The sequence below is a fragment of the Neomonachus schauinslandi genome, chromosome 10 (assembly GCF_002201575.2).
Source record: "Neomonachus schauinslandi chromosome 10, ASM220157v2, whole genome shotgun sequence".
NCBI classification, from domain to species: Eukaryota; Metazoa; Chordata; class Mammalia; order Carnivora; family Phocidae; genus Neomonachus; species Neomonachus schauinslandi.
The window spans coordinates 133,456,487-133,477,553 of NC_058412.1; the positions used below are offsets into that span (position 1 = coordinate 133,456,487).

At 51.1% G+C, this 21,067-nt stretch overlaps 1 protein-coding gene across 1 annotated transcript in view; it reads right to left on the reverse strand.

Annotated features, from left to right (window-relative positions):
* Positions 1 to 11,715: 11,715 nt before the first annotated feature.
* The window catches only part of ANKRD60 (ankyrin repeat domain 60), an 11,513-nt gene continuing 2,161 nt past the window's right edge, over positions 11,716 to 21,067 (reverse strand). Inside the window, exons 2-5 of the mRNA XM_044919053.1 lie at positions 20,868 to 21,058; positions 15,971 to 16,101; positions 14,250 to 14,415; positions 11,716 to 12,017 (exon numbers count right to left, since the gene is read on the reverse strand). Of these exons, the coding sequence (XP_044774988.1) occupies positions 11,716 to 12,017; positions 14,250 to 14,415; positions 15,971 to 16,101; positions 20,868 to 21,058 (790 nt within the window). The remainder of the gene's footprint in view (positions 12,018 to 14,249; positions 14,416 to 15,970; positions 16,102 to 20,867; positions 21,059 to 21,067) is intronic.

The window sequence follows — 21,067 nt, forward strand, 5'->3', positions numbered from 1 at the left end:
AACAAAGCTACTTTTTAAAAAGGCAAGTAGGAGAACAAATATTGGATGATCCCACTTCTGTGAAGTACTCAGAGCAGTCAAATTCGTAGATACAGAGAGTAGAATAGTGGGTGCTAGGGCTGGGGAGGGGGGAGGAGGAGTGAGTGGGGACAGTTTCAGTTTGGGAAGATGAGAAAGTTCTGGAGATGGATGGTGGTGACGGTTGCACAATAATGTGAATGTACTTAATGCCCCTGAATTATACACTTTAAAATGGTTAAAATGAGGGGCTCCTGGGTGGCTCAGTCGGTTAAGGGTCTGCCTTCGGCTCAGGGTCCTGGGGTTCCCTGCTCAGTGGGGTCGGGTTCCCTGCTCAGTGGGGAGTCTGCTTCTCCCTCTGCCCCTCCCCCCGCTTGTGCTCTCTCTCTCTCTCTCTCTCTAATAAATAAATAAAATCTTTAAAATAAAATAAAATGGTTAAAATGGTAAATTGTATGTCATATTTGTTTTACCTTAATAATAAAAAAGGTAGATAGGGAACAGGGTATTCACAAGGTGTGAAGGAATCCTCCCCAAAGGACCTGCTGGTCCAAAGGAGGAAACATAACTTCTCAGTTATGTTTCCTCCTTTGGAGGAAACGGCCACCATCACCACCTGAACCCTGAGCTCGAACTTCTACCCCCGACGGTGGGACTGCCTGCAGGCATTCCTTGTGATGTACAAGAGGTCGGCCATGAAGTAATCTGGTAGAAATGGTCAACCTGGGTATGATCCCACTGGAGGTCCCGCATCCAGGAAGCAAGGAGACAGGGGAACAAGCGAAGGGACACCACGTGGATGCCCAGACACACTCAGGATGCAGGACCTTCCACAGGTCACCTGGGCAGGCCTTCACCATAGGCCAGTGCCACCAAACTAGAGCGTGGGGTTAAAAAGGACTCTAGACAAAACCACCCCGTGCAATGGCTAAATGAAGGGAACCCAGTATGGAAGAGCTTGCTGGGGGCAACTGGGGAGATTGGCACGCAGACTGGCCATGAGATGCCATAGTCAGCTGGAAAACAGCCCCCAAAGATGTCCACATGCCCATGACTCTGGCAAAACAGCTCTCCAGAGGAAGCAGACGGGGCCGAAGTGAGTAGCTATCCTACAATCTGCTTGTTCTAGTCTTTTTTTTTTTTTTCATGCTTAAACTTTTCTATAATACAAAGGTTTTTAAAGTCTCAATGCAGGAAAGGTTTCACCAGTTTGGGGATTTGGGCCTGGGCACTGAGGGGGCGGGGGACCTCCGGAAAAGGCTATGAGCCCCAATCCCACCCCGGGCGGCCCCTCCATCCCTGGGCCCCTCCGAAGGCCTTCCCTGGAGCCGGCACCTTTCCCTGCTGCCCCGTGTCTCCCACTCGGCCTCCCCGGTCCTTCCTATCGACACATAAACGAGCTCTACTGTCTCCCATCTTTAAAACAACGCCTCCCTGCTGCACCATGGGGTCAAACTTCCCGAAGGGTCGTCCTCACCTGCAGGTTCCCCTCCTTCAGTTTGGCTGCGGGCTCTGCAGCCACTTGGGAAAGGAGCCCAGTCCCCCACGTGCCACTGAAGCTGGCCTTGCCAGGGACAGTCGTGTGGCCACGTTGGATGGCGTCTCTCCACCCCCAACCAGCGGACTCCTCAGCAGCTTTCGACTCTGAAGACCATGCCCTCCACCCTCCTGAGCACCTGCTCTCCTTTTTTGCTGCCCTCCCCCACCCTGCTTTACCTGGACTCTATCAGGAGCCCTGGACCGCTTCTCTGTTCTACCCAAAGTCTTCTCTCTCTTAGCTCCACCTGCTTACTGACAACCACCAAGCACACATGTCCGCCAGCCCCTCTCCTGGGAGCCCCAGCCCTATGTGCCCAACATCCCACACAGCGTCCCCGTGGGTGAGTGGTAGGCACCCCCAAACAGAACCCCTGGGGCAGGTAGGGTGGTGGGCCCTCAAAAGATATGTCCACCTGGAACCTGTGAATGTGAATTTACTTGGAAAAAGGATCTTTGCAGATGTGATGAGGGGTCTTGAAATGAGATCCTGGACTAGAGTGGCCCTAAGTCCAATGACAAGTCCTTAGAAGAGAAGGGAGGACAGACAGATGCACAGAATGAAGCCATGCAAACACTGGAGGGACAAGCCGAGGGACATCTGGAACCAGCAGACGCTGGAAGGGGCAAGAAGGAGCCTCCCCTGGAGCCTCCAGAAGGAGCTCGGCCCTGCTGGTGCCCTGATTTGAGACTTCTGGCCTCCAGAACTGGGAGAGCCACCAGGTCCACAAGTAGCTACCAGAAATGGTACACTGACAGACAGCCCCCCAAGTGCCCACGCCGTTCACAACAAATCTTGGAAAACGGCACCACCACCCGCTTGACTGCTCAGTCCTGTGTGTCTGAGCCTCGCTTCACCCCCATTCCCAAGCTCCTGTCTCTGGAATCTGCCAGCAGCACCTGGTCCAGCCACGGACCTCTCTCACCTGGACACCAGCAATAGCCTCTAGCGCCCTATCGGCTCCCACTCTTGCCTCTGGCAGACTATTCTCTTAAAACCATGTGATAGTTCACATCAGGCCCCCTCCTAAACCTTCAATCACTCCCCATTGCACTTGGAACGAAATTCAGACCAGGGCCTCTGGGAGGGAGTTAGATATGGATCCCAATTCTTCATCCCTCTCAGCATCCAGCCCCTGCCATGGCCTCCTCGGGGGTGAGGTTCATTAATTGCTGGCCCCTTGACTTTGAACTTGACCGCTTGACTTGCTTGTTCAGTGATTTATGGCCAGGAGTCCCCGTTGGGCGGCTCTGAGCTCGTACCTCCAAGGAGCCCCACCGACTCCACGTGCCCTCACCTGCCTCAGTGGCAACGAGACCACGCCCAGCCACCCTGCTGATCCACGGAGGGCGAGAGGCCTGAGGGGCGGGGCCGCTCCAGCCAAGCCCCGGCCGGAGCAGTGCCCCCCAGCTGCCCTAGCAACACACGATCAGAACTCGGTCCCCGGTGGTTCTGCAGCAGGGTAGCTGACTCGTACAGCCTCTGAGGCTCCTCCCACCTTTCTGCCCCATCTCACTCCTCTTGCCCTCGTTGATGACTGTGCTCTCATGTTAATGGTTTCTGGAAGGTTCTAAGCCTGCCCAGATTTAATTCCTTCCCTAAAACGGCAGCTTCATGAGGCAGGGACAGACTGGCCTGCCGCTGTTTCTCAGAATGTCGAATAGGATGTCTCCTGTTTTCTTGGAATTTCAGCTGAAGCCCGTGGCTGAAGACAATATGTGATACATCCCCCATCTTCCGAAGAGAGGCACTTACCATTCAGGTAACACCCAGACTTGCTAAGAGAGAGCCAAAGCCACTTCTGAGACCCACACACTACTCCAAAGAAAATAACTAGCCACTATTTTCTAGAAGGTTAGAAACTCAATGCAGGGAGTGAGGATTTCTTGTGGGGGGAGTTGTCTTCTCACAGGGGGCTCTGGGCATCTCTCCACTCTCCCCACCACCGAAAGCCACGTGAAGAGCATCTAGAGACACCTTCACAGGGACTGAGGAGGCCCCAAGGGGGCCTGACATCTCACTGCCCGCCCAGGGGAAGGTTTGCCAAGCCGATTCTAGATCAGGTTCTTGGCAGCAGCCCGTACTTCAAGAATCCCATAGGAAAAGGGCAAGGACTATGTTCCCATGGGCCAAGTGCACACATAGGAGGCAGGTAAGGGGACAGGTCCCATCTTGAAAGCCTCGTCCTACCCAAGAGTATCGCCTGCCCCTGCAACACACAGAGGCTGGGTGGTGAACAGTCAGAGGGAGGAGGGTGGGTTTTATGAGGTCAGCAGGGGATCACCATTGTAAGAGTCCCAAGTGGGGGGTCTCCGAACACACACTCGGTGCCAGGCAGAGAGGTTGCACGTGGGGGGAACCACGCACAACCTCTCTGCCTGAGCCCTGTGTCTTGGGCCCATCCCAAAGACGTCAGAAACAGCTGCGAGAGTGGACAGGCGTGGGGGGCAGAGAGCGAAAGCACACAGCCCACAGCCACCAGCCCAGCCCCCAGCCAGCCCCCATCAGCCCTGAGCCAGGGGAGGGGGCTTCAGTGGAGGAAGGATGGCACTTTCTATTTGGGCCAGGAGGGGCTTTTAAAGACTTGCAACAGACAGCTGTTGATTCACAGTAGAAAATGGCCAAATGTTCTAGTGAATACCCAAGGCAGGGAGGGGAAGTTGACAGGGTGGGTGCACAGGGCATCAATGGGCAACAGTGAAGCCGTTCCCCATGACTCCAATCGGAGTGGCCCAGAGCCTAGACGAAGTCTCGAGCATGTGAAGCTCCATCACCAAACCCGTTGCATGCCCAGGTGGGCGGCACGTCCGACATCTCCCCTCATTGCTAGCACGTGCACTTGTCTGAAGTCCAATGTCCCAAGCTGCAGGGTACCAATCCGTTTCTTTTCAAAGGAAGCAGCTTTGTCTACCTAAGCCTCTGTCTCTGGGGGGCAGGGCGGAAATAATAGAACTTCCGAAGCAAATACGATACTTTATAGCTTTAGCAAATCTGATACATGGTTTTGCATTATTTAAATATAATTCCGGGCACCTGGGTGGCTCAGTTGGTTAAGCGACTGCCTTCGGCTCAGGTCATGATCCCAGGGTCCTGGGATCGAGTCCCACATCGGGCTCCCGGCTCAGCGGGGAGCCTGCTTCTCCCTCTGACCCTCTCCTCTCTCATGCTGTTTCTCTCTCACTCGCTCTCTAATAAATAAATAAATAAAATCTTTAAAAATAATAATAATAATTCCTACACCATGTGTGAGATGCACCAGGTATGAAATACACTGCAGTTTGCTACCAGGTGGAGATAAATCATAAAGTTCTTTGAAGGTGTCATTTGGTAAAAATAACTCTGATGTGTGCTCATTTCCAGCCCCACCCTTCTCTGCAGGCTGTGGCTTATACTTCGCTTTGGGGAAATAACGTTGAGGATCCTGAGTTTCAACACATCTAAATTAGCAAAACCCCTCCTTGCTTTTCTTGATGCAGCCTCTCCTGGGTGATAGAGACATTATTTAAAATGTTCATTAGAACTGCAAGGAAGGTCCTGGACTTTTCCTCCCTTTGGGGGGGTTAAAAGAAAAATGGAATTTATCTCTAATGCTGGCTGGCTCTTATCCCTGACCCCTAGACCACAATTTGTGAGGGCCTGGGGGAAGAATCTTTGAACTGGAGGACCATATTTCTTTCTGAATTCTTATATTATTAACTTTATGTGAAAAGTACTATCTACATAAAGTTAGGGGTTTTTTGTAATATCCTACACTATACAAAGATCAAAACAGCATAAAAGAGGAGTGGAAAGTCCTTGGGGCATAATGGTCTTGAGAGAGAAGAGAAAATTAACAAATGCAACAGGATCTACAATTTCTATGGGGCACCAGAGAGGTCCGGATGTGGATCAGAGGACGGTGCTGGCCCGGGAAGTTGATCCGCGGTCTCGCTGCGACACCTGGTGGCCGCCTCGCTCGTCCACCTGAGGCGGCAGCGCACAGCAGCGCCACCTGGCGGGAGCTCCTGGCCGACGCTGGGAGGCCTGGGGAGGATTCAGGACCGCCCCCAGGGGCCTGTCCTGTGGTCGCTGGGGCTCCGCGGAGGAGAGGTGCTGCGAGGTTTTATTACCTGCCCCACCATCCTGCATTCTGCACTGCCTGCTGGTGCCCAGCCCAGTGGCCTGTCTTAACCGGGCTCCAGGCGAGCACTTCTGCAATACTTTCACAAGGAGGGCCGGTAAACAGGGCAAGGGGGTCTTGGGAGGTAACCAAAGTCACAGCCACCAGGCAGGCTGGTTCACCCCTCGAGGAGAAGCATGGCCTGTGATCAGGCGAATTGTCAGGTGCTTGTTAAAACCATGGTCTCTAAAGTCAGGCATCTTCACTTTGCCATTTTTGTACTGTGGACTCTGGGCAGGTTGCAGACTTCTCTGAGCGTTTCCTCAATTAAAAGTGGGCATGGACTAGAACTAGAAGACCTCTGACTTTCAGGATGACAGAAAAGACTACATGAGTTAATGCACGCAAAATGTCTGGCCCGGGGTATGTTCCCCATAAATGATTATTATGATTCTCAGACTTCGGAGAGCTCATGTGGGGGTTTCTCTTCCCTTTGTTTTTAGGTATATTTTTAATTACAAATGTAACACGTGCTATTAAACATAGAATTACCGTATGACCCAGCAGTTCCCCTTTCAGGTGTATACCCAGAAGAACTGAAAACAGGTACTCAAGCAAATCCTTATACACTCATGTTTATAGCAGCATTATCTACAATAGTCAGAAGGTGGGAAGGGCGCCTGGGTGGCTCAGTCGATTAAGCGTCTGTCTTCGGATCAGGTCGGCATCTCAGGGTCATGGGATCAAGCCCTACGTCAGGCTCTGCACTTGGCAGGGAGTCTGCTTGAAAGATTCTCTCCCTCTCCCCCTCTCTCCGCTCGTGCTCTCTGTCAAATAAATCAATAAAATCTTAAAAAAAAAAAAAAAGTGGGAACAACCCAGATGCCCATCAACTGATGAAGGGATAACAATGGAATATTATTCAGCCATAAGAAGGAATGAAGTCCTAATACATGCTGTGGTGTCCCGAAAACACATGTTAAGAAGCCAGATACATACTGACTTAATTTATATGAAGTATCCAGAATGGGCAAACCCATAGAGACAGAAAGTAGACTGGCGATTGTCTAGAGCTAGAGGGAACGGGGTGGGGAGAGGGGTAAACTGTTAATGGGTCCAGTGTTCCTTTGTAGGGTGATGGAATGTTCTAGAACTAGACACTGGTGTTGGTTGCACAACGTTGCAAATGTGTAAAACATCATTAATGACAAATTTCACATTATTTTACCATAATAAGAGGAGAAACACTGGTCGTGAGCGTTTAGAGATGTATAAAGCAACCACGCTGATTTCAAGCAGACAATGCTAAGAGTCTGAAGATCTTTGACATCATTATTTTTGCTCAAATAAACTTATATGCACATTTATTGGATTTGCCTCCTTTTCAAAATTGTAACTCAATGATCTCATACACATCTCCTGGGCCACTTGCCGTTTCTCACCTCAGGACACATCACACTCTTCATGGCCGTCCCTTGGCCCTAGGCACACAAATCAAGTCATTTCTTAATTGCTGCAAAAGATGCCACCGTCAGCCTCACTGGTGAGCATTTGGAGCGTCTCCAGGCACTTGGCACCATAAGGAGCCGTCGTGAACGTCCGCACACACGGCTCATTATGTTCTCGGGGTTTCGTCTCTGCGGGATGGAGGCACAAAAGTGGGGTCGCTGGGCAGAGTCATGGGCGCACCTCCTGTGGATCAGAATCCTCCGAGCTCCCCGTCGCAGGGCCAGATGTGACCAGTGTCTATCATTCTTCCCATGGCAAACTGACCCCGCACACCCACCAAAGGGTGGCCCAGTGGGACACCATGTGGGCACATTGATGGGATTTGGCCATGGGTGGGGTTGGCCTCGTTACGTAGCCCAGGTTTGGGGACCCCCGGGCAGGGGGTCCGCAGATCCTTTCCGGATGTGATGGGAGCTCTGAAGTTCCCCCCAGAGCACGCGTGTGTGCTCACACGCACATTTTGCAGACAATTTCGGGGGCTCGGGCAGAGAAGCCCGCCCCCGAGCCCCCACCACTGAGGCCTGCTCTTGAGTTTCCGATGTGGCACAGACTGCAGCATCTCTGACATTTCCAGTGAACACAAACAGCGGCGTTTTTCTAAATGCTAATGGGTTTCTGTGCCCTCTGCTGGATGCTCGCGTCGTGAGGCCGGCCCTGCGGAGGCAGAGCAGAGCGCCTGGAATTTTCCTCTCATCTTAGAGCTTTTTTTTTTTTTTTCCCTCCTGCGCAACTGGCCCTGCAGTTTTCAGTTCGGAACGACTTTCTGGAAGTTGCTGAAGAAGCCCTGTACTTAATACCAAAATCAGCAAGTTTCAGGGAAATTATTTATCTCCCACTTTGGGAATTATTAGTTCTGGATGGAGACTCTTATTGTGTAAGGTTTGCTGAAAATTTATGAGGCTATCTGGAAACCGGGAGCGTATTGATTCCCGGTGAGTAAACATTTTAAGCAAATTAAGTGGTGCTAGTAATAATAATAATAACGGGCACTATTTTTCAAGTGTCTGCTCTGTGCCAGGCATTTAATCCCTCCAGTGATGACAGGGGCAGGTTTTATTACCCGAATGTTACAGTTGAAGACACTGAGAGATGCAATTGCTTGGCCCCATGCCACACAGCCGATGGAGGAGGAAAGTTCTCAACCCCACCTGCCGGATGGCCAGCCCAGGAGGGCCACAGCGGCGAGGCTTCGGGCCCCAAGCGCTCTGCCTCATCCGTCCTCCCGTCTCCAAAACATGAGCAGGTTAGAATGGAGATGACAAGGACTCTGACAGATGGAGAAGCTGAGGCCCTTGGCCCTTCACAGTTTGCCCCCAAGGTCACACACTCACTAGGAGTGGAGAAAGGAATAGAATCCAGACCCACAAATACCCCGAGAACAAGACACTGTTTTTCAATCCCAGCACAGTCCTCTTGCCTGCAGAAGCCTGCTCTATGTTAACGGGGAGACTGGTGAGGGTGGGGAAGGGGTCGAAGGTACCAAACAGACTTTCTCCTTCTCGGAATCAGGACTCAGAGCAATCTGCACAGGGACGAATGCCCCCAGCCTGTGTCTCAGTGTCATTTGAAGCAGTCTCAGGGCCACCGAGAAAGTCCCCCAAGTTGCCACCAGGGGGAATGCCCTTCCTTCCAGCTCTCTGGGAAGCTCTGGTTGGTGAATTGTCCTCGGGTGAGGAAAGCACCGGGGTCCGAGATGCAGGGAGACTCAGTGGCAAGAGAGAGACGCAAGGGGTAGTCTGAGGTCCAGAGGGGCAGCCAAGGTGCCCACATCCAGGTTCTGGAAGATGCTAGAGACCAGGCCAATAGACTGGATGCAGAGGAAAATTCCGCATCTCTGTCCAGCTGCCTCTGAGACCATGGCGGCGGCAGGGGGTCCCAGGCGCTGGATGGCTAGGAGGCTGGGTGAGCCGAGCCAGGCCTAGCCAAGATGTTCACATTGCCCTCTGGACCCCACAGTGTGTGTGACCTCTTTCTGATTTGTACTGCATTGCCTTCTAGAAAAGATTTGAGGCAACTTCCAATTAAACATGTGTACGAGAAAGAACAACTTGTTATAACTCACTCAGGGCGAGGGCAAGGGCAAGGGGAGGGTATTTGCCCCAGCTGAGCATCCTGGCAAGCAAGGTGAATGGGAACACGTGAGGGGCAGAGCTCTTATTATCTGCTTGTAATGAGCAGTCCCCCACCCGCCAAGGGCTGTTTTCCAGGCTGAACCAGGGAGAACAGAGCTGGGTATTATACCCAGAAGACTAGCCAGAGCCCCCTTCCAAGAGGCAGCCCACCCCATCCTGCACCCGCAGTGAGGCCCACCTGGGCGATCACGGACCACAGTGATTCACACTGAAGACCATCCCCAGAGCCTTGGGCCTAAAAGGATTTCAGGGTCCCACAAAAATGCTTGAATTGACCCCACAAAAAATTTTTCTGTTGGCTCCACCAAAAAAAAAAAAAATGCTTAATGAAATATCTATGACATGTAACGTGATTGTGACCAATTGCAAATCAACTCTTCTTTGGCTATGGACATATTTTATTCAGTACATGATGCAAGCTTGTTTGAATATAATAGATAGTATGGTAAGACTGTCTCTAATGAAGAGCCCTCAGGACCTGTAGGAGCGTGCACATGACCCTGTCACAGACTGAGCCAAATGTCAGCCGTGGAGTTTAGAACTTGCCCCTTTTCTGGCCGAGTGTTTAATTGAATTAGGGGCATATGAAGATACGGTGTTTGCCTGCAAAGTTTTGGGGACAAGTGTCAGGCAGTTGGCTCTGGTAACAACAGACAACAGAGCAAAGCTTCTGGCAAACACATGACTTTGAGTAATGCCACTTGTTAAGTTAAAAGGGTGCCCGAGTCGCCCCGCCAACACACCTCATTAGCTAAATGAATTGACCCAATGGATGGGGTTATTTAATATCTGTCTACTGACTTTAGAGAATGTCTGCCAAAAACAAGATCTCAGTTTTGACACAGTTGATGCTGAGCTCTATTTTTTTTTTTTTTCTGACTATTATTTGTCAAACGGATTGCTGCGCGGGGTACGGCCACGTCTACCAAGTGTAAAGCCGCATCATCAACACGGATCTTCCTTGTTATGACAAGCAGGAAATGCAGCCAATTAATTTAAAAGCCGAATCCAGTTATCGGGATGTGTGTCGGAAAGAAGGGCAGCCGGGATACAGGGCTGTTTTCCATCACTTTGAAAACAGAACTTCCACGGTCGAGAGACCATTGTCACGGAGACGGGTCCCAGAAGTCATGCCAGAATATAGGGCTTTAGAGGAATATACATAACTGTGGGGTGGGAGTGTGGACGATACCTATCACCCAGCAAGACCCTGGCCGCTTGAGCCTGTGGCTTCTGAGCCGCGAATGTTCCAGGTGCCCTGAGTTGCTTCTGCCCCTTTCCTCACCGAACTGGCGTAGAGTTTGGCAACAGGAGGCCGTCCCATAGGTGTGCTTCAGATCTGCTACTCCTTCCGTACCACGCCACCATGTTTAAAAAAAATTCAAGTCAACGCTCAAAAGGCAGAATGTATCCTATCAAAAGGCTCTGGAAAAATCTAGCCGCCCTTGGCTCGTGTTTCTGCTGGAGCTGATTCATGGCACGCTCTCCAGACAGGGCTGTGCATGTCAGCTTCCCCTCTGGCTCCCAATCCCAGCTCAGGCACACGGCAGGCTGGGCCCCTTGTGAGCTACAGAGCCTGGAACTAAGCATAGGAAGGATGATGGCGTTGCCACGGGGGTACCTAGCGGGGAAGGAGAACACCGGAGGGAGGAGGGGTGCGGGGGAGAGGTGTGCTTGGACCACTGGGGATAGGACCAGAGGACAGAGGTGCCAGTTCTGATTCTCTCCTCTACAAGCTCATCGTCATCCTTTACACGGTCTCCCCCAAATCCATGGCAACTTATCACCTTTCCCAAGACTAATAAAGGCACCCTGGTAGAGGACGTGACCAGAGAACCAAGCTCTCTCTGCCTCACTCGTCCCCCACCCCCCAAGCCCCGATTCCAGCAGCAGACCCCGCAGAGATGGCTCAGGAAAACTTCGGGAACATCACTAGCTGCGACAGCATGCAGCACGCAGTTCCTGGGCTTCACAAACTGAAATTCGCAGCCCACCCTGCACACGACCCCCCCGACACTTGCCAGTCCTTGTTCTGGGCAATAGCAACTGTGCTGTCCTCATCATTGCTATTACTTCTATTATGCTGATGCGTTAGACGGTCTCCAGACGCGAGACGAGAGAAGGTAATTGGCTCTCATCACCCCAAGCAGCGTTATTGGATACAACGTACAAATAGCTTAAAATTAACGGCTGGCATCAGAGGCCCGCTCAGTCCATAATGGATTACGGAATGAACACAAACTCACCTACTTCCATCAACACCCTCCCCAAGTCATTTGCAAACAGGACCCATAATTGAGTATCTGATTCAGATTAATTGCCATGCTTTCTTGGCTTCCTGCTCCCCGAGGGCCACTGCGAATTTGAACTCTGAAAAGTGACCCAAGTCAGCTTCGAGGTGCAAACGTTCCCAGGGGGAGTCAAACTTGGCTCTTCTTGGAGCCAAACCTGGACTTCGCCCTGAGAAAAACCTTGTTCGTGATCAAGTTCTTTGGGTCCTTTGTCCCCGACTTTGCCATCCAATAGAAGAGGAACATCCTCCGTTCACTGTGCCTGTGGTTCAGGCGCTGGGCGACGGACATGGGGCTCTCCCCCCTGTCATCTCTTTCGTTGATGGAGGCACCGTACTTGAGCAGGTGGCTTATACAATCCAGACGGTCCATGGCTGCGGCCACGTGCAGGGCTGTCCTGCCCATGGGGGTTCTGCTGAGACTGTCGGCTCCTGTAAAATAAGACGACTGACTGAGCGAGGCTCACCCTCCCGGCCGGGAGCCTCACCTCCAGGATCACGTTCGAGAAGAGAAGCTCGGGAGGGGTGAGGCCGTAAAAAGAATGCTTGGGAGAATCAATTACTGCCCCTGACCCCAGCACCAAGCATAAGGGAGGAGGCATCGCTGCACTGTCCCAGCACCCGGCTCTGCCTTGCCTCCAGTCTGCCCACGGCACGCTCCTGCTCAAACCCCATTTCTGGCATCCTCTACCCTTGGGGTCATTTTCTAGGTCGTTACTGCTCTATCTCACCCTGCCACCTTCCCCACACAACGCTCTTCCTCCCCTCCCTCCATGCTCCAAGTTTACCAGGCTTCTATCTTTATGCCTTAAATACCCCCTGCTCCTGCATCCCGCCCCAGGCCTTTTGCACATGCTGTTCCCTTTGCTAACAGCACTGTTACCCATTTCTGCCCCCCACCCCCGCCACCCCTGGCTAACTCCATCCTTCTTTATCCTCCATACACTTCCTCAGGAAAGCCTTCCTTAGCCCCCCTCCCCAGGAATCCCGCCCCCCTGCATATGCTCAGTAGACATTCTGCATCTTCAGAACATGCCACGCACGACTGACCATGGAATTAATTATTTGTAATAATTTGCTGACTTCCCTTCATAAACTCCACAAAGGCAGAAAACACACTTGTTTTGATCACTGCTGTTTTCATCCCCGGCACGTAGCGCGATGCCTAGAAAAGACAGGCGCTCGGGAAATGACAGACGATGGGCAGCCTGACTCATGGACAGATTTCACTTCGATTGAATTCCTCACTGCCTCCCGCAGATGGATGGGCTAATGACAGGTGTCCAATATGGACTTGTTGAATTGAATCAAATTCTGGGTAACAAATATCATGACACAGAAAACAAGGCAATTCAATTACAAGCAGCTGACATTTCTGTAGCCAGTTTTTATGAGCTATGGCTGGTCGGTGAGGTAACGTTTTAAATAGGTTCTCCTAACGCCCAGCCTCAGCCTCGGCACGGCTTTGCAGCGAAGGACAGAAAACTTTGCAAAGCTGGCTGTAATGTTTTAACTGGGGCTTTCAAATACATCACAGTTCCATCAGAGTGAAAATGACTTTTTATGAGCTTAAAGGACTGCTGGTCTGTGAACAGCCCATATTTCATCCCACAACAGGCAGCGTGCCGAAAGCAGTGGAGGAAGAAGCAGAATAGTCACGAAAACCTCTACCCAACACACGAGCGCCAGGCATCCCGCCCCGGCCCCGGGGATGCTTGCACCTTGCCTGGTGGAGGTGGGAAAAGAGGCAAAGAGACGCAGAGAGAGGCCGGGGTCAAGACCGCGGGCAGGAAAGGTTTGGATTGGAAGGCAAGCTGATAGGGGAGACCCTCGGATGAGGCCCCCTTCTGGGCCTCAAACCCCTGACCAAACAGTCCGTCACATGTTCTTCCTGTTCCTGAGGAAGCCGGCGGCCTGGGCAGTCTGTGGCCATTGTCTATTGTTCTGGAATGGTCGACACCTCAATCTGAGGGCCTCTTTTCCCAAAAATATCCTACGTCCAGGGAAGATAAAGTGTGCTCCAGCAGATCTCATGCAAGCCCTCACATTCAGAGACAATGCAGGCCAAGGCTTCTATTTCTATCAACAGAGAGAGAGGGGGCAACTTGTCCTTGAAGGCGGGGGAGAGACGGGGATGGAGAGGAGATGAAAAGAGGGTTTGGGGCAAGGGTCTCTTGAGGGAAATAATTCAAAGTCATGGAGAAAGGAGACTGGCCGGCCTGCCACACACACACACACACACACACACACACACACCCCAAGAGAGCGATGGTGGCTTGGGGCTAGAGCCCCCAGACCGTGGCAGAAACCCAACTTCAGGTGGGGCAGAAATAACACAGGGAGCTTAGGAACATCTCCAGCAGTGTTGTAAGAGGCCAGGAAGCTCTTTTGGCTATTCCTGTGAATTAGTGTCCAAAAATTCCATCTCCCATGACAGAAAGAATCTTCTTGAGACCCGGCCAAGAGAGGGGACAACAGCTTTTACTCAGCATGTCCTAAGACCTCTACAGAGAGCCAGTGGCCCACGGGGACCATGATTGATGGTTGACACAACTTGGGTCCAGGACGCCATTGTTGAAGGGCCCAGGAAGACAAGCCACTCTGTCCTCCCTATCCACAGAAGACCCCACCTTGTGAACATACTCATCCGTCTCTCAGAATTACCGTGTTCTAGAAGGTACTGCACAGCATCCGAGTGACCTCTGTGAGAAGTAATGTACAAGGCCACGAACGCTCTCTGAGCGATCCAGTCCTTCCACTGCTTGTGTTCCAAATGCTGCGAATTTGCAGTTTGGTAGAGCGAGTCTTCATCAACACCAAGGCAGGAGAGCTAGGCAGGATAAAGGGGGTCCACACAGTGAGCCTGAGTTATTTCCAAAGTGCAGGTACACCTGGCTGGTGGGTGCCTGGACCCTCCTGAGGGGAGGTTTGCTCGAAGGCCCAGTTAAGGCTCGTGATGGGAACAGAGAGGAGCAAACCCTAACTGAGAAGCTGGAACACACCCAGGGGAGGACATTGTTGACCACGCGCTATACATGTCCAGGAAATACGCATTTACCATCAGGCAGGCTCGGGAGGCAGGAAATTCTTCCTGTCGGTGTTTTGAAGAGAGAAAATAGCTTTTCTGGGTGTCCAGAGGAAGGTGGTTGCGGCCATTAAGGAAGACACCAGACGACACGAAGTGGCCTCCCCAGAGGGGAATGCACTTCTCTAGAGACTTGATGTATTCTGGCCTTCCGATCTATTTTCGGGCCCATTGTCTCCGTTAACTTTTGGAACACTCTGAACTCCACTCACAGATGAAAAATAGCCCCATAATATAATCATCTCGTGGTGAAGTGAGGCCCTGAGCACGAGAAGAAGGCTGCGGGCTCTGGCAGAGAGGAACTCCGTCCCAGATGTGGGGCATCCAGTGCGGGGGCGGCAGTGGGGGTAGGCAGAGCCCCAGAGTGTGGGAGATAGGAGGGAATCCCCGGGTTCAGAGCAAGAGCCAGAAAACCCAGGCAGGACCGAGTCCCCGGTGGCAGAGGGGAGGCAGGGGAAGGCCAGGAGCAGAGGACCCCAGGGAAGGACCTGGAGGGGATGCTCAACAGCTGGGACATGCCCCACCCCTCCTTCTAAGGCTCCCGCACACAGGCAGTGTTTGCCTCCCTAGAGACCACCCACCTCTCCCGGACCTGATCCCCGCAAGCTGCCTGCAGCCAGCCTTTCCTGGCTGGAAGTAAACCCTCTCCTCACACGCTCATAGCCTTTCATCCAAATGTACTTTGTAGAAGAACATACACTCACCCCCCTCCGCACTACCCCCACCCCCACCCCCACCTTCTCTGTTGGGTATAGATGTTCTGGTTTCCTGGTTTCCTCCTCCCTTCTCCTCGCTGCCCACCCCAGAGCTCAGCTGAGAGCCAAGCACAAGGCCTGGAAAAGAGTAGGCACCTGCTGTGTATCGAGTGGTGTGTGCTCTTTCCACCTTAGGGGAGGGACAGACCCCCATTAGGATTTTTGACCTATCACATGCTCTAGATTGTGCACTTCCCAGTTCTCCGGAGCCCTTCACCCCCTGTTAAATCAGCTTTTCAACTTTACAAAATATACATGTGAATAGAAAATGCACCACCCTGGTTCCTTTTTCTTTGGGGTGTGCGTGTGGGGTGGGTTATAAGTGAATACCATGAGATAGCAAACCCAAGAGTGAGTGGAAACTCTCAATATAGTATTTAATCATTATGACATGAGTCCAAGTTCTGTTTTTTCCTACTCTGAAACTTTTACTCAAATATTCACATGAAAGACTGAATCCCCCCCCTCCCCCACACACACACACAAGACACAGTTTACGGTTGCTTCATGAAGTATAATATCCATTTAGAGAAGCATGAAAGCACCTTACTGGGATCCCCTTCCACAGCCGCCAAAACCAGTTCCGTCCATCCATCATAATGCCAGATACATAATGAAATAATTCCACCAGGAACAACATCATGGAACTTCAACGTAGTATCATCCATCAAAACTCCTACAGGGAATAATTTTTTCTTTAAAAAAAAAAGGGGGTATTAAAGATAAACTATTATGCTGATTATCTTAAGAGATGATCTGACCTTGGGTATCACAAAGATCATTTGAAAACCTTGAGCACTAATCTCATTTGATGACTCCATATGAGTCTGTTTATGGCCATTAATGCTTTTTAGAAAATTTATTTGGACCGGCTCAAACAGAAGCCAGCTCCCCCTCCCCCCGCCAAAAAAAGGCAACAATTTCTAAAATTCTGTAATTATAACTTGTTCTATTGCAAAAAAAATACATGAGGCAGTAAAGTCATTTTATGAGGCGAACTCTATAAACAGGACTACTCAAAGTAACGAAGACGCAGCACAATGGACCTCCGTGCGTCATACACGAAACTAAAATACTTATCTCTGGTTAGTGTTGTCAACAGTTGGCTAAGGATGTAACAATGGCAAAACTTTGTTGCATCTTTCAAATGCTACTCTACAGCAGGTTTTTTTTTTTTTTCAAACTTGGCACTATTGACATTTTAGACCGGATTGTTCTCTGTGGCGGGAGCCGCCCTGGGCACTGTAGGGTGGTAGCAGCGTCCCTGGCCTCTACCCAGATGATGCCAATACCACCCTCATCTAGTTGTGACCATCCAAAAGGTCTCCAGATGTTGCCACATGGCCCCTGGGGGACCAAACTGCCCCAGCTGAGCATTTATGGTAATGTCAATATTGTCACGTTGCCATTCACCATGATTTGGACTTGGGGCCTTGGAACTCCTTTATGTCATCACCCAGAACAACCCTCCACTCGTATGAGACAATGGGGTGAGTGGATCTACTCACACTTCATACGTTCAGACCCTTTGGGAAAGCCTGCCAGGATGATAGAATATAGAAGAGGACTCTAGAGCATTTTAAGCGAAGTTGTCTTTAGTTTACCTTTTTAAATAAACACACGTTTCCTTACAGAGCCACCTATAATCTTGCTTAAGAATAACATCATAATTTCTTTTCTCTACAAGTGATGCCGTTAAGTGTAAAGTCTCGACTCGGCCAGGTCAGGTTAGCCATTATTCCGAGTGGAATTCATGAGTTGTTTGGATTCATGACCGAGGGATTACTAAGTGCCTGTCCCAAGCACCTACACTCTTTGATCCTCATGACGAGCCAGCTTTGTCATTTCCGTTTGCTGATGAGCAAACTGGGGCTCCCATGCCTAGGAAATAGTAAAACCAGGACTCCAACCAGACCTGCCTTCCCCCACAGTGCCATGCATGTGTCGCTCTAGGCTCCGTTGGCCCCCTTTGGTGGTTATGAGAAACTTCGGATGGTGGGTGTGAACAGGGAATAGCGATTAGCAAATTTGTTAATTAGGGTCTTATTTGTGGTTCTAACACAGAGGATAATCAGTAGTCTTCAGTAAGACAACTTGACTTCCTAATAACTTTGAAAAAAATCGAGTAAAGCTGTGTTTCCCTAAGAAAGACAAGAGTGCAATTCACACATGCTGAATAGCTCTCTTCGAGAAATCAGAGCATTCTCTCTTTATAGGCAGGCAGCAACTGCCTTGAGCTTACACAAATACTAATTATCACCAGCTCAATTATTAGAGTTGACAACAAAAGTGTAAGATCGCCGCCCCTTGTCCATGAATTTTGCTCACCCCTTTTAGATTTGTGTCTCTCAAGGTTTTCACGCACATGTTATCTCATGTGATCCTCCCTGGCCACCTTTAGGTGGGTAAAGAGGCATCAGCGGGTTATTTATGGGCAGGAACCCACATTTACTTTTCTCAACGTAGTAGTACCTTCTTTCTTTTTTTGTTTGCTGTCAACAGGAGGGGTTGCAACAGCAGGAGAGGTCAAGCTTCTCCCAGTTGCTAAGTGCTTGCTGAGCGAGAGGATTGTGACATCGTACAAGTCACTAGGTGTCTTCCATTGCCTCGTAGCTCTCTTGAATTTATGGCTCAGCACAGCTCATCAGGGAAAATAAACTAACAGAAGGGGTGCCAGACATTTGTAGTTCAGGATACATAATTTTCTAATTACTTGTTTTGGAATGCTTACTGTCCTTCAGCAGCTCAATCGTTAATGTGTTAAATAGAGACTGGGTTTGAGATACAAACTTCTTTCCAAATAAAGTCTCAAAAATGCCCCCGAGCATCTTCCAGACACTATAGCAAAATAAGGATGTCACAGAAGGTGCTTAACCTGCATCAAAGAGAGCAAAGGAAGGTATTCTGGCCCAAGTCATCCCTGTCTAGAGGGGGACCTGGCACTGAGAATTCTAGAGCCGAAAGGCTCTGCGTTGCAGCTTAGGATGCTGAGCCCCGGAAGGGCAGTGTCTGGGGGGACGGAGACTGTGGAGACAGGCTGCTCTCAGATCTCTGCCTGTCTCCATCGCTTCCCGGCCCTCCAGTACAACGGCAGTGTCTCTGCAACATCGCTGTTCACATCCTCTGTGCTGCAGCCCACAGAGTTTTTTATATGTCCGTTTTCTTGAAGTATTTTTGCGTTGATTTCAACCGGGTGGGGAGATGATGGAGCCCAGGGGCTTTGATCCTGTTCTCATATCCTAAACATTACAGGGATCGGGACAAAGACAGCCAGGTCCCTCAGGCTGAGGGATGGAGATTGATGGACAGAGATGGGGCTCTAGAGTCCTCGCCCTCCACTGGGTGCCACCCACATGGGATCTGTCTGGATAGGGGGCTTTGGGGTCCTGATTTAGCCACAGTGAGCTTTGGGTGCTGGGCTCTGATTCCGATTGGGCTAGTTTTGAGCTCCTGACGTGGACAAGAACACTGCTTGAGATTCGGGGTTCTGATACAAACTGGATTAGTGCCAGTATTGGGGGTTCAAATGTGGGTAGGGTTTGCCTTGAGACTTGGGGTCCTGACAAGGGCAGAGTTTGCTCTGGATGTGGGGTTCTGATGAAGGCAAGGTTTGCTTTCTGTTTGGGGATCCTGGTATGGGAAGGGTCTATTCTGGGATGTGGAGTCCTTGAATGGGCAGGACTTGTTTTGGGATTTGGGGTTCTAATGTAGTCCTGGGTACTGCAGCCACTGAGTGTAAGGAATCGGATAGGTCAGCCCTTGGGAATTGGGGGTTTTGGTGGCGACAGGTTCTGCTCTGAGATTTGGAGTCCTGAGATGGGCAAGATTTGGTCTAGAGCTTGGGGTTCTGGTGTGGATCAGGCTGGCTGAGGGATTTGGGGTGTAATACAAGTAGAGCTTGCTTCGAGTTTTGGGGTCCTCATGTAGGCAAGGCTTGCTTTGAACTCTGGCTTCCTTACATGGGTATGGTTGGCTTAAACATGGCTTCCATGAGATTTAGGGTTCAGATATGGGCATGTTTGGTGTGAGTTTTGGGGTCCTATTATGGGCAAAGTTTGTCTCATGCTTTGGAGACCTTATGAGGATATTTTGCTTGGGATTGGTGTTCTGGCGCGGTCCTGGTGAGCTTGAGAACTGGCTTCCAGATGTGGGAAGAGTTCATTTTGGGTTCTGGCATCCTCACTTACAGATGGCCAATGGATTGGGGTTTCGATGCATAAGTGGCTAGTTAGAGACTGGGGGCTCAGAAATGGGTTTGTCTGCTCTGGGATTTAGGGTCATGATCTGGGTAGAATCTGCTTTGGGATTCAGGTTTCTGTTGCAAGCAGGGGTAGCTTGGGGGATTTATTTGGGGTTCAAACATGGGCGTGGTTGGCATAGAGATACGGGGTCCTGGGGTGGGCAGTTTGTTTCAGGCATTAGGTGTCCTTCGGTGGACATGGTTGCTAGAGGACTCAGGGTTCTGAGGGTCGCATGGTTAGCCTGGGGATCTGGGGTTCAGTCTTGGCCAAGTTTGTTCTTGGTTTGGGGGTCTCGAAGTGGGCAGAATTTGTTCTGAGCTTCACCATCCTTGTATGGACAGGGCTGCTGGAGGATCTGGGGTTCCGGGGTAGTCTTGGTTACCCTGGAGATTTGGGGTTTAGTCCTAGGTAGATTTGCTCTGGGTTTGGGGGTCCTGAAGTGGGCATGGTTTGTTCTGAGCTTTAGCATCCTTGTGTAGACACAGTAGCCAGAGAATTTGGGGTTCTGAGGTAGTTGTAATTACCCTGGAGATTTGGGGTCCAGTCTTGGGCACAGTTTGCTTCAGGCTTTGGCATCCTTGTGTGGATATGGCTGGCTGGAGGACTGGGGGGGTTATGAGTCCAACATGGGTTTTTGGAAGTTTGCTTTGAGTTTGGGGTCCTGACATGGGAAGGTTTGCCCTAGATTGTAGGGTCCCACTGAGGACAGGCTTTGTTTCAGGCTTCTGGTCTTATGTGGACCCTGTTGGCTTTGGGATTTGGGTCTCTGATAAATACAAGGGCAGCTTGAGGGTCTGAGAGGTTTTGCTGAGGCAGCAGCGCCCTTGCTGAGATTTGGGGTCCTGACATGGACAGGATCTGCTCAGGGTTGGCACGTCTGACTAGACAGCTTGCTTTGGGACCAGAGTCCTGACATAGGCAAGATTTGTGGATTAGGGTCTTGCTGTGGACAGGGTGTGCCTTGATATTTGAGGTCTAATGTGAACCTGGTTTGTCGGGATTGGGAAGTTCCTTTCGTGGCCTGGGCTGGCTTTTCCATCTGGGGCTTCCAGGGGGTGGGGTGGGGTTTGTTCTGACACCTGGGGGTTGGGGGGGTCCTCACGCGGGCAGGGGTCCCTTCGAGGACTGCAGGGTCAGAAGGGGACCCGGAGCCCCGGTGGAGGCCATACACGTGGGAGGGAAGGGGATGGGCAGGGGTCACCTTGGTCCAGGTACTGGAGCCGCTGCAGGTCCAAGGGGATGCCGACTGTGAGGTCCAGCTCCTCCTTGAGCTCCCGCACTGTCATGTCGCTGCGGCAGTCTGTCACTTGGAACATCTCCCCGGTCTCCTCCAGCAGCACCCGCATGGCGAAGGCTTCTGGGGAGGCGTCCGGGGCCAAGTCGAGCGCCGGACTCGCGGCC